The sequence below is a fragment of the Mytilus galloprovincialis genome, chromosome 12, assembly GCF_965363235.1.
Source record: "Mytilus galloprovincialis chromosome 12, xbMytGall1.hap1.1, whole genome shotgun sequence".
Taxonomy (NCBI): Eukaryota; Metazoa; Mollusca; class Bivalvia; order Mytilida; family Mytilidae; genus Mytilus; species Mytilus galloprovincialis.
The window spans coordinates 447,523-461,221 of record NC_134849.1 but is presented as its reverse complement, the minus strand read 5'-3'; the positions used below and the strand labels follow the sequence as shown (position 1 = coordinate 461,221).

General features: G+C 31.7%; 1 protein-coding gene across 1 annotated transcript in view; it reads left to right on the top strand.

Moving 5' to 3' along the window:
• LOC143054465 (uncharacterized) overlaps nucleotides 1-10,044 on the top strand; it is a 72,024-nt gene extending 61,980 nt beyond the window's left edge. Inside the window, exons 7-10 of the mRNA XM_076227484.1 lie at nucleotides 1,609-1,826; nucleotides 3,431-3,533; nucleotides 6,715-6,798; nucleotides 7,735-10,044. Coding sequence (XP_076083599.1) covers nucleotides 1,609-1,826; nucleotides 3,431-3,533; nucleotides 6,715-6,798; nucleotides 7,735-9,935 — 2,606 coding nt within the window. The 3' untranslated portion in view covers nucleotides 9,936-10,044. The remainder of the gene's footprint in view (nucleotides 1-1,608; nucleotides 1,827-3,430; nucleotides 3,534-6,714; nucleotides 6,799-7,734) is intronic.
• Nucleotides 10,045-13,699: the final 3,655 nt, after the last annotated feature.

Here is a 13,699-nt window from a genome sequence, read left to right as displayed (position 1 = left end):
TCTCATTTCTCCATTAACTTTTACAAAAATCTTCTCCTCTGAAACTACTTGGCCAAATTTTACCAAACTTGGCCACAATCATTATTGGGGTATCTAGTTTAAAAAATGTCTCCCATGACCCCGCCTGCCAACCAACATGGCCACCATGACTAAAATTAGAACAAAGGGGTAAAATGCAGTTTTTGGCTTATATCTCTGAAACTAAAGCATTAAGAGCAAACCTGAAATGGGGTACACATGTTTATCAGGTTTAGATCTATCTTCCCTGAAATTTTTAGATGAATCATACAATCTGTTGTTGGGTTGCTGCCCCTGATGTGTTAAATTTAAGGAAATTTTGCAGTTTTTGGTTATTATCTTAAATAGTATTATACATAGAGATAAACTGCAAACAGTAATGATGTTCAGCAAAGTAAGATCTACAAATTAGTCAAATAACCAAAATTGTCAATTGACCCCTTAAGGAGTTATTGCCCTTTATAGTCAATATTTCATAAATTTTTCTAATCTTTTACAAAAATTTTCTCCACTTAATCTACTGGGCCAAATAGAATTAAAGTTAGCCACAATTTTCAATAGGGTATTTTGATGGAAAAATTTGTCTGATGACCCTGTCATCCAACCAACATGGCCGCCATGGTTAAAAATAGAACATTTATGGGTTTACTATCGAAGTCTAAGGGAAAATTGTAAAAAAAACAATTTCAAATGGTCACTTGAAAACAAATTTGAATAATGATTCATTGTAAGGGGTCTTCAGTTACTATTGTTAGACTACAATGGAATACATCTGCTTTTAATTTAACTATCGGGCCAAATAAAACCAAACTTGGCCTCGATCATTATTATGGTATCTAATACTTTTAATTATGATTTTAACCTTATTTTACATGATTTCAAAAACAACAGTAGATACAGGTGAGCGACACAGGCTCTTGGGAGCCTCTAGTTTCTCTTTCCTGTGTGAACACTCATCAACAGTTATTGCTAACACACTTAAACTGAAGGCCATGGTAGTAGCCATGCTGTTTGTTAAGCTTCACTCTATATCATACAAATGCTTATTGTATTTAAAAATTACAATGAAATCAAACGTTTAAACTTAGATGCGAGTCAAAAGCTATTCTAAATGAAAACTTTTTCCTGAAAAAATTTCGAAGTCAATAAAATGTTTCCGATCATGACTGAAAGTCGGTCGGGAAACACACATATATTTTATCTTGGCCAAACATCATGTACATAATTGGTTAAAAAGATAAATTTGTTAGATATCAAGTTAAGAGATAAACTGTATTGTATTTTAAGCTTTTATGCTTTGACAAAAAGGAAACATTCAAGGGAGAAATGTGAATATTTGTTTATTATTTAAAGAAATCACATTAATCGATTCTGGATTTTTTACCAAGCCTTTTCACAATTCTTATATTTGGAAAAGTTGAATGATGTCTCCTAGCACAATCCAATTCATGTGGACTCTACATATAGACAGCAACTGAGACAAATGTTCAGACCAAATACAAATACATTCACTTGAAAATGACCAAACATTTCTTGTGTTAGATATAATATATAGGTTGAGTTTATTTATCATGTCTTTTTTTACAATAGCCAACATACCACAGCTAACAAACAGACCAGGATTCCAGTCACTGGTTACATTAGTTTCTATGGTTAAAGCTGTACAGATTTCAGATACAGAACCAGAGAGCCATGATTCCAGATTAGCAGCAGACTTATATAGACTACAGTCTTGGTATAATAAGATCATTAAAATGTCATCGATGGATTTAGATAAATATCAACAATTTGTTCAAACAGTAAATGAAGTAATATATTTTCTGTAGTTTACACAACTGTGCAGTTTGCCATCACTTTCTATTAGCTATCTATTAACTTTGACATTTTTCTCAACTCTGAAACTACAACGTCAATTTGAATCTGATGTAGCAATAATCTATTTAAGATTCTTCATCAAATCACTCTTGTGTTCCATGTGAACAAAAGGGCTGTTATATGCCAATATATATCTTGATTGTGCTTTGTCCATTCTCAGTTTCTCGTACCTGTCAACTGACCCGTATTAATTTCTGCGAGCTACTCCCGTGAATTTCTCCTCTCACATGGGATTTTTTTAATATCAGACGGGAATTCAAATAACCCGGGTATTTCTGACCAGTATTGTTTCTGGTATTTAGAAGTCAAATATATGTTTCGGTTTTATCGGCTCATTTCCTGTGAAAAGGTAAACAATTGAAAAGTCAAAACTTAGGACTTGTTTATTTACCGTGCTGATGAAAGCTATCAAAACATTACATTTGATTCCAGAATTGTCTCGTTAATTGTACCCGAGAAAGTTGAAGCCAGTCAAGCTTAACGTACAATTCTATGTACTAAGTCTTATAACAACAAGAAGACTTTGTTATAAGACTTTCTACATTTTTGTGTTTTATCATAACGATACTGCATACCCGTGGTATCCACTTCAGGGACTCTAACTTACTACAGACTTGCCAGGCGTTGGTTCACTTTCGTTTGTAATTCTATGTACTGACAAAAATATTTGCCGTTTGCAAATATCAATTATCCCATAAAAATCATTCTAAAACAATTTGAACCTTTTAATACATTTCTGTCAGAGAGAATAGTTTTAATATCACTTAAATGTAATTTTTTTAAATCAAATCCTTATGCTCTAGATATTACACTGAAAGGAAACACACTAACTTCTTTCGATTTATCTCCCTCCTATGTAAAGGAGCACATAAGCTGTAATAATTGTTTTCTAGTTACATGTATAGCTGGGGTTTATGACATTCATTAATACAAAGTAGTGTGAATTAAACAATAAGAAGGCTTTGTTTAGAAAGATATTTAATTAATGGTAAATATTTATATAATTAATCAATACAGAAGTAAATATTTGTAGGAAACTCAGTGGAACATGTTTATGTTATAGTATATAAAAAAAACTGTAAAATTGAACCAAAACAAAAGTTCGTACACGTTATGACATTTTCTTCAATGCAATTTCAGTTTTAGAGGTTGACATGTATGGTATCTTTTCTTTAGACATGTTAGACTACAAAGACAAGTTGAATCAATACAGAAAATTAACATATGTTTGCTATGTTTTTGTTATAGCCTAAATTGCACATGACGGGTTATACAATAATTAAAATTCACATTTTATATTTTGAAAGCAGTATTTGTATTCAGCATGTCTTGAAATTGTATAATTTTCCCCTGTGCGATGCAGTGAAGGGGACATAGAAATAACAGACGTCCATTGTCGGAGAGTTATGGACTTTATATTTTTGATACAGTTAAAAAAAACCTTAGGATTTGACAAAGGGATTAGTAGTGCTTTGATGTTTGGAATATAAATGTATTCTTTATAATCAATTTAATGTTTTGTTTGATTTTTGAACAGATATTTGGAAGAATCAGTGGAAAGAGTGATCCTGTTGTTAAAGAAACCACACTAAGCACTGTGATGCAAAAACAGGTTAAAAAGATGCTTCATAGTTTAAAAGGTAACCTTAGTGACACGAATTAAATATAGCCAAAGAAAATTTATTATCTCTTCTAAGAAAGACAAAGTAAAAAGGTATTATAAAGGAAGCAGTCACGAAACACAAGACAAACAAATAGAAGTCTTAGCAGCAACAGTCCCAATAAAATTGAAGTTAAATGCAGGGGAAATTCATTCTTCTTCATTATTGCAGTTGGCACTCTCTATATATCTGATGATTATTTAAAAATCTAATAAGTATCAATTTGTCATTCGTTGAATAAACAATAACTTTCAGGGGCATGACATATGTCTTTTAGTAATACCCATTTCAAGTTTTACTTATTGAATATATAGGGGGCGGGAGTTTCTCGCTGCGTTTAAAACCCATTGATGGCCTTCAGCGGTTGTTGTCTCTTTGACACATTCCCTATTTCCATTGTCAACTTTATGTTTGCTGTTTTGGTAACAAAATCACATGGCCTGAGTGATAGATGTCTGCTATGTATGACTTCATCGGCTGCAGTTTATACAGTTATGACAAAATAACATGTCCTGGGTGATGGATGCTTGCTTTGTATGACTTCATCTGCTGCAGTTTATGACAAATTATGAAAACAAAATCTAATGAGATGTCGGCTTAAGAAGATTGCTGATCCTCTTTGAGTGTTTGTTGTGTAAAATAAAAAACAATTGACATTAACATTATACAGATGTGGTATGATTGCCTATTAGATAACTGTCCACAATAGTTAGTTTAAGGGAAATTTACAAAAAGAAAAAGAAGGAAAAAAATAATATGTTATATAATTCATAGAAATATATATACATTCATTAATGGAAAAGTTTTATTCTCCTGGATAAGTGATGATAATAAATCAAGACTATCTATTTTTGAAATGGCGCTTTCTTGACAGCATAATTGAAACAAATCATCATGTGATATCTAACTACCCAAGAGTCTCAAAACAAACATGGCATATATATACCAAGGTTTTATTCAGTGTCAAAATAATGTACAATGAAACCTGAAAAAATAAATTGCGTCGTTAGCGCTCATGTGTACAATTCTTGCCAGATGTTTATGAAACTTATATCATAGGTTTAAATAAGCAATTTCTTGGATGAGTTCGAAAATCAGTGTCGATCAACTTTTGTTAAAAGAGTTATGCCACTTGGAAAAATTAATTATATGGAAATTGCATTGTTAGCGCTCTCATGTGTTCAATTCTTGCCAGATTTTTATGAAACTAATATCATAGGTTTATATCAGCAATGTCTTTTATGAGTTCAAAAATCAGGGACGATCAGTTATTTTTATGCCCATTATAGGAGCATTATGTTTTTCGGTCTGTACGTCCGTTCGTTCGTTTCCGTCTGTCCCGCTTCAGGTTAAAATTTTTGATTAAAGTTTTTAGTCAAGATAGTTTTTGATGAAGTTGAGGTCCAATCAACTTGAAACTTAGTTCACATGTTTCCTATGATACGATCTTTTTTAGTTTTAATGCCAAATTAGAGTTTTTACCCCAATTTCACCGTCTACTGAATATAGAAAATGATAGTGCGAGTGGGGCATCCGTGTACTATGGACACATTTCTTGTTAAAAGAGTTATGCTCCTTGGAACAATTTATTATATGGAAAATTGCATTGTTAGCACTCTCATGTGCTCAATTCTTGCAAGATTTTTATGAAACTTATATCATAGGTTTATATCAGCAATGTCTTTTACAAGTTTAAAAATCAGTGACGATCAATTATTTTTATGCCCCACATAGGAGCATTATGTGTGTTGGTCAATTCGTCTGTTCGTTCGTCCGTCCACACGTCCGTCCGTCTGTCCCTCTTCAGGTTAAAGTTTTTGGTTAAAGTTTTTTGTCAAAGGACTTTTTGATGAAGTTGAAATCTAATCAATTTGAAACTTAATATACATGTTCCCTATCATATAATCCTCTTAATTTAAAGTTTTCACCCAAATTTCACCGTCCACTAAATATAGAAAATGACAGTTCGAGTGGGGCATCCGTGTACTATGGACACATTTCCTGTTAAAAGAGTTATGCTCCTTGGAAACATTAATTATATGGAAAATTTCATTGTTATCACTCTCATGTGTTCAATTCTTGCCAGATTTTTATAAAACTTATATCATAGGTTTATATCAGCAATGTCTTTTACGTGTTTAAAAATCAGTGACGATCAATTATTGTTATGCCCCACATAGGAGCATTATGTTTTTGTCCTATACGTCTGTTCGTTCGTCCGTCCATCCATTCGTCCGTCTGTCCCGCTTTAGGTTAAAGTTTTTGGTTAAAGTTTTTTGTCAAAGGATTTTTTGATGGAGTTGAAACTTAAAATACATGTTCCCTATCATATAAACCTCCTAATATAGAGTTTTGACCCCAATTTCACCGTCCACTCCATATAGAAAATGATAGTGGGAGTGGGGCATCCGTGTACTATGGACACATTTCTTGTTAGAGTTATTTCCCTTGGAAACATTCATTGGGAAATTGCATTGTAAGCGCTCTCATGTGTACAATTCTTATTAATACAGAATTTTATGAAACTTAAATCAGGTTTATATTAGCTATGTCTTTGAAAAGTTTAAAAATCAGTGCTGATCAATAATTTGTACAAGAGGTATACCCCTTAGAAATATTGGTTATATATATGGAAAATTGTCTTACGAGACCTCTAATATGTACAATTCTTGCCAGATTTTTATTAAATTTATATTATAGGTTTATATCACCAATGTCTTTAGAGAGGTAAACAATCAGTGGGGATCAATTTTTTTTAAAAGAGTTATGCCCATTGGAAATATTGAATATATGAAAACTTGCATTGTTAGCGCTCTCATGTGTACAATTATTGCCAGAATTTTATGAAACTTATATCCTAGGTTTATATCAGTGATGTCTTTGACACTTTTGAAAATAAGTGCAGATCAAATATTTTTAAACGATTTATATATATATATATATATATATGCACCTATGAAATATTAATTATAATGGAAATAACGTCTTTATGCACAGCGAGGTATCACATAATTGCATTAGAGCGTTCCTAATGTGGTAATTTAAAAGTGCTTATGATGCATTTTATGTTATAATGAACATATTAAGATGATAGTAGAATGCATTTTTTTAATACACTTTCCTTGTGTAATGAACCATAAACATTCTTTTCTGATTTCAGAAAAAGAAGAAAAGTCAGATCTTAAAGATAAATTAAAGAAAATGGAAACTGAGCTGTGTGAAATAATTCCAAATAATATTAGAGGTATATTATTAGTTTATGTATTTTGACATCTTATAATTTGACAACAACCAAAGACTGCACCCTTGCAATCTCTGCACATACTTGTCGCTTAGTATGTTTGATATTTAGTCAGATCAAAGGTGTTTGACCTCTAAAATAATTTGTAAAATGTAGAAATAGATAAAATATATTTGGTATATGGGATCCTTGCAGTCCACATGGCTGTGAGACAGAGTATATATGACCTTCACCTCAATGACATCAATTAGATGAATCAGTGATAATGTAAAGTTTATGTGATACGTGTAGTAAAACCTCTTTCGTTTTTATACCCCCATTTTAAAAAAGTGGGGGTATACTATTTTACCTCTGTCTGTCCGTCACTCCATCTGCCAGTCCGTCCCATATATATTTTTGTCGCATCTTTTTCAGGAACTTCATTACAAAGATTTCTGAAATTGGGCTTCAGGGTTTATATAAGTCAGCTTTACCGTGAGATGCGTTTTCAGATTCACCACTCGACAACTTCCTGTTTTCCTTATACTTTTAGCGGGACAGGGTTTCATTAGTGAGCAGTAGCTCACAGATTCACTTGTTATGAATGATTTTACAATTACTAATGGTTAACCAAGACAATTTATTATTGTTTTGCTAGAAAGTATATGTTTTGAATGGATATTTTCAAATTAGATTTTATGAAAAACAAGCAGATACGGAATGATGTCCAATTCAAGGAGACACCTTTCCTCATACGGACAAGTATATAATCATTCACTGGTAACCATCCAGTCTTCAACAACGAGAAAAACTTGTACGGTATACTAAGGTAGAAAAAGTCCTGAGAGTCAAAATGTGAAACAACTTTTAACATAGACTCAATTCACTATTTTATGTATGTTTGAAATAATCATATAAATAGCAATTTTCTTTAAAAAGCTACTCTTATATATTTTTCAGAGCTAATAAAAAAACAAATAGAAGACTGGGAAAAGAAAGATAAGATGTTCGTGTCTACAAAAGCCAGTGATTATGTCATGAAACAGTTAGAGAACAACAGTTGCCTGACTTTAACCGCTCCATCAGGAGTTGGAAAATCATTTATTGCAAGACACACAGCACTTCTTTTATTGAAAGAAGGATACAATATAATACCAGTGTACTCACCAACAGACATAAAAGATTATTATCAGCCTGGTAAACAAACAGTCTTCATTGTTGATGATATTTGTGGAAATTTTACTGCCAACCAACAACAAATTGAGAACTGGGAACAACTGTTACCTGTGATTAAAACAATTATTGCAGACAAATGTTGTAAGATTATTGTATCTTGTAGGTTACAAGTTTATAAAGATGAAAAGTTTAATATATTAGCACCTTTTAAATCTTGTGAATGCAACTTAATATCAGATAAGTTATGTCTCGCATCTTTTGAAAAAACAAATATAGCAAATAACTATATTGGAACAAGCATGAGAGATATTGATGATTTATCACAAAACTGTGATTTTTTTCCATTGTTGTGTAGTTTATATGATGAAAAAAAAGATGTAGATGTAAAAGAATTTTTCAAAAATCCGTTTGCTGTCTATAAAAATGAGATAGACAAGTTAAATGAGCACGGTGATGAAGGGAAATATAGAATATGTAGTCTTGCTTTATGCGTCCTCTTTAATAATCACCTAGAAGAAAAATGGTTCCAGGGTAAAGTAACAAAGAGGCAAAAACTTATCATAAAAGACACATATAATGCTTGTGGATTGGACAGACGAATATCTAAGGCAAAACTGCAACATGCCCTTGACACCCTAGATGGTACATTTATATGTAAACAGAATGGTATTTATAGAACTGTACATGATAAATTGTTTGACTTCCTTGCTCATTACTTTGGTAAGAAAATGATTGAATGTTTGATAGATCACGGTGATAGTGGTTTAGTACATGAACGTTTCATTTGTCAGAAATCACAAGATGACCAGAAAGGTAACATAGACTTCATTATAGAAATAGGAGATGATTATTTAGAATCATATCTAGAAAGGTTTATACAAGACTGGTCTTCAGGAAATGTGACAGTTGTGTTTAAAAACAATAATATTAAGGTTTCATCATTTGAACGACATTTATTACAGTACTTACTTCGACTGGACAAATCAGAACAAGTAACTTTAGCCAGTACCAAGGATACAGTGATACCAAAGGAGGAATATGGATCAGGTAATACTCCACTTATAAGGGCCAGTTATGGTGGTTATACTAATATAGTCCAGTGGATGTTACATAATGATGCTGATGTGGATCAATGTAGAGATGATGGGGTTACTGGACTGTACATGGCAAGTCAGGAAGGACATACTGAAATAGTAAAGTTACTGTTAGAGAAGAATCCTAATGTTGATCTATGTCTCAAGGATGGCTGTAGTCCTCTGTCACAGGCAAGTTATAAAGGACATACTGATATAGTAAAGTTACTGTTAGAGAAGGATCCTAATGTTGATCTATGTGACAAGGATGGCTTTACACCACTAATTAATTCATGTGGCAATAATCACACCAGTATAGTCCAGTTTTTAGTTAAACATAAACCAGACATTAATTCCCAGGCTTTGTTTGGTGGTAATGCTTTATGGTTTAGTGTACAGAATGAAAATGTAGAGATAACAAAGTTACTATTAGAGAACAATGCTGACTGTAATATCTGTGTTCATAGTAAACAGTCTATAACAGATACATTGAATAATCACCCACAGTACACATTAGACAAAGTAAAACAAGGCTCTTTTGATGACTTTGTAGAGACTAAATCATCACATGTAGCAGATTATGTCAATAAGAAGTCAGTAGATTATGCCTTTGATGTAGTAGCTGGTTCTTCTCCATTACACTTAGCATGTTTTAAGGGTAATATAAATATAGTCAGTTGTCTTCTGGACCACAATGCTGACATCAACATGACAAAAGAAGATGGAACCTCACCATTATTTTATGCAAGTGAAGTAGGACATGAAGATATTGTATGTTTATTGTTAGATAAAGGAGCAGATACACAGATATGTAGACTAGATGGGGAATCTCCTTTAAACATTGCTACAGATAATGGACATACATCTATAGTAATGATGTTAACAAATCACACAAAGAAAGAAGAAAGTTAAACTAAACTCTTGTTCTTTTGTCAGTGGTTCTTTGTGACATGTTAAAAAAACCTGCAAGGGATGTTAAATGTCTTTTTTTTAAACTCTTGTTCTTTAGTCGGTGGTTTGTTATGATATGTAACTATCATGCAGCAGATGACAAAAACACCCTTTTTATTTTCTTGTTGTTAGGTGTTTGTTTATGTTTGGTATTTACTGAAATTCATCCCATCATATTCTACACATGCAGTTAAGCTTCACATTACGTGAATACATATCTTAATTGTATTACAAGGAATAGAAGAAACATTTGAGATTCAAATGCAGTAAAAACATTGTGTTGATGCCAATGAATAAAACTGTACCACACTTAGTACACATTGTATTTCTATTGTTACTGAGTAATCTTTTTAATTACTTCATTGTTTTCTAAATTCACATTTCTTTCTGCCTGATTAGCCAGGTCATTTTTTGTGTTATTTAGTGTAACAATATTCAATTTAGAAAACAAATAAATAAATACGTACATCAATACAATACAGGTATCGGAAAACAAGTGATAAGTCACTTGTAAAACTCTTTTTGAATGGCGAAATTAATTACGATGGACAGACAAATTTACTATCATGTATCATTGCCTAATTTGCTTTTCATGTTAAACATTCAACATTTTACTGTATTATTGGTAAGATAGGTGTAGTCCGTTGTCTTCTGAACTACACTGCCAACATCAACATGAAAAAAAAATGGAACAACACCATTATTTTTTGCATGTGAAGTGGGACATGAGCATATTGTACATTTATTGTTAAATGGTGCAGTTATATATAACAGTATGGGCTTTGCTCATTGTTGAAGGTCGTATTGGGGCCTCATAGTTGTTAATTTCTGTGTCATTTGGTCTCTTGTGAAGAGTTGTTTCATTGGCAATCATACCACATTTTCTTTTTGTATGTATACAGATATAGCCTACTATTTTATTTGTATTGTTATGTAGAGTCAAGATTTATCTTGTGTAACATTTTACTGATTGTATGATATACTTTTATGTACTGTATACAAATATAGACTACCATTTTATGTGTATTGTTATAAATGTTTGTTTCGTGTTTTCTCTTGTGTATGTATTCCTTTCTATATTTTTGCTTACATGACAAAACCCTATATTGTTTGTTTTGTTTGGATGTTGGTGTACTGTATAATTGCAAGATAAATATGTTGTATTTAATCTGTTAATAGAACTAATTATTATGACACGTAATAACCATACTTTCTAAAGAAGAAAAAACAGTGATCTGTATATGCTAAAGAAATAATATTGTATTACAGCAGGCCTGACAGGCCATGTAACATCTGTCATCACTTTGGGTCCATTGTCTGTTTGTCTTTCCGTCTATTGCTTTTAAGCTTTTGAAAGATGATTTTATTTGAAACCTTGAATGAGTTTTTACTTAATTTTGTATGCACTTTTATACGACCACAAAAAAATTTGTGGTCGTATAATGGTATGACGTCGTCATAGTCCGAAGAATTTTAATTACCTCCCTTACACTGCTGTTAAATTATGTATAAACAATTTTTGTATTGTTTTGAGGTGATTAGCTGTCAATTCATTTTTAGAAGTTACTATTTTAATAATTCTAAAATTGCTGATTAAGGTAAATTAATTTTAGCTATGATTATGTATGTCATTTTCTATTTCAAGACTTTTATGATGTATTTAAATGGGTTATTATGGTTGCAAACTCTGTTAGTCTGTGTCAGAAACCTATTATGTGTCAAATATTGAATTACAATCCAAATTCAGACCTGTATCAAGCACGAATATTGTGTCCATTTTTGCCCCAACTGTTCAGGGTTTGACCTCTGTGGTCGTATCCAGCTGCGCTCGGCGAAGCAATTTATTCCTTCTGGTTAAACATTCAAAATTTATATTCAGCCCCCCCCCCCTCCCTCCTTCCCCCCCCCCCGCAAAAAAACATATAGGTTTTCAATAAATTATCTGTTTATATATGTCTTGCTCATTTTGATCATCTTTATATCTATAAAATTAATAGACATTTTCGTATGATTTATTTAAAGATTCTTTTTTCTTATGTAACTTTTAGTCTTTATATTGGTGAAATAGTACTGACAAAGATAATACTAAATATATTGTTTTTGTTTCACGTCTTATGACTAGCTTGGTATTAAAAATGATTGAAACTCTCAAAAAGGATCAGAGGCAAAATTACACTAAAAATAATGAGTAAAGCAGGAAAGACTTTTCAGTGTGTGCACTCTTGTTTCAAATTCTTTGATCTCTCCTGGAAGTTATGAAAGTAACAGACTGAATGCTGTGTATAACCACCCTGCTTCAAAAAAAGTATGATACTTACTTGCTTTGCCAGTTTTTTTACCATTTTGTAGTTACCTGATAAAGTTTTAACATTGGAGCTAACACCATTTTTAAGTCACTATTTTATGTCCCTGTTTTCAAAAATTGCAGGGGCTGTTTCAAAAAAATCTTACTGCAAGAATTGTTTGTAAGTTATTTACTGAAATGTTCATGACTGAAGAGTATTTTTTTCTCTTTCGAATTTTTGTGAAATTTGTCCTAATTTTTAACATTGCAGAGTAATGCATCTGTAGAAAAAAAGTTTCAATATGACAGCTTCTGGTGCAGTAAAATATGTACCATTACTATGACAGTTTTAGATAAATTCCCCTGGTAAAGAAATTTTCAACATCACAGTTTTACTGTCTAGAGATGCCATGTAATCAATGCAGACTCAAGTTTATTATAGTTAATTAACTCCTTGTAAGTTACAGCAAAATCAATCTATATATTGTGATAAGTCTCAAGTAATAGAATTAAGAATTTCCAGTAACAATTATTTTTACCATTTATTACTGTTTGAATTATATATTGTAATATAGAAATATATTTTGATGATATAAAAATAATCATAATAAAATCATTTATCAGTATTTTCTGTATTTTTATTCACTTAAATATATGTTAATTTGTTAAAAAGACAACTGCTGATAGTTATTGTCTTCTACGTTTGAATTGGGTTTGAACAGTATTCAATGTGAATATGATAGATTTGGAGAATGCATTCATCATTTTGTCTTTGCAGTTTACATTTCATAATGACAAATTGTGTAATTAACATGACGAAGTAGTGCAACCAACTTTTATACAAACAAAGCAAGTAGGCCAAACAAACTTTTTACTTGCTAGCATTAGGATAACAGCTTTAACTACAAAAGTCAACTTGGCTTTATTATATTCATATCATAAAAGATGTCTGGGAGTCAGCTTTCCATTTTCTTAGGGACAGAATGTTTCAATCCAAAATAATTATTTCACACAACTTGTTTTGATATTGCTCCGTTGGAAAAACTGTACTGATTTTAAGATTAATAGGTCATGTTACAGTGTCTGTAAATCTACTGAAAGTTTTGAGGCCTATATTGAGTTTTAGGTAACTAATATAAAGATATGGAGATGTGATATGATTGCCAATGAGACTATTATACCATAGAGACCAAAACTATATGTCATCAACTATAAGTCACCATAAGGCCTTCAACAATTAGCAAAACCTATGACTGTAGTAAGCTGTATAAGGCTCAGACATAAAAAACTATGTTATATTTCAAACAAACAAGAATTCACACGTTTTAATGTCTCGCCAGCTTTACTGACCATTGATTTTATGTTGAAAGTCTTAAAGATAAAGGTTTAACTAAAAAAATCACAGAAACTCAGGTCAAATAAATGCCGTCAAACAGACATA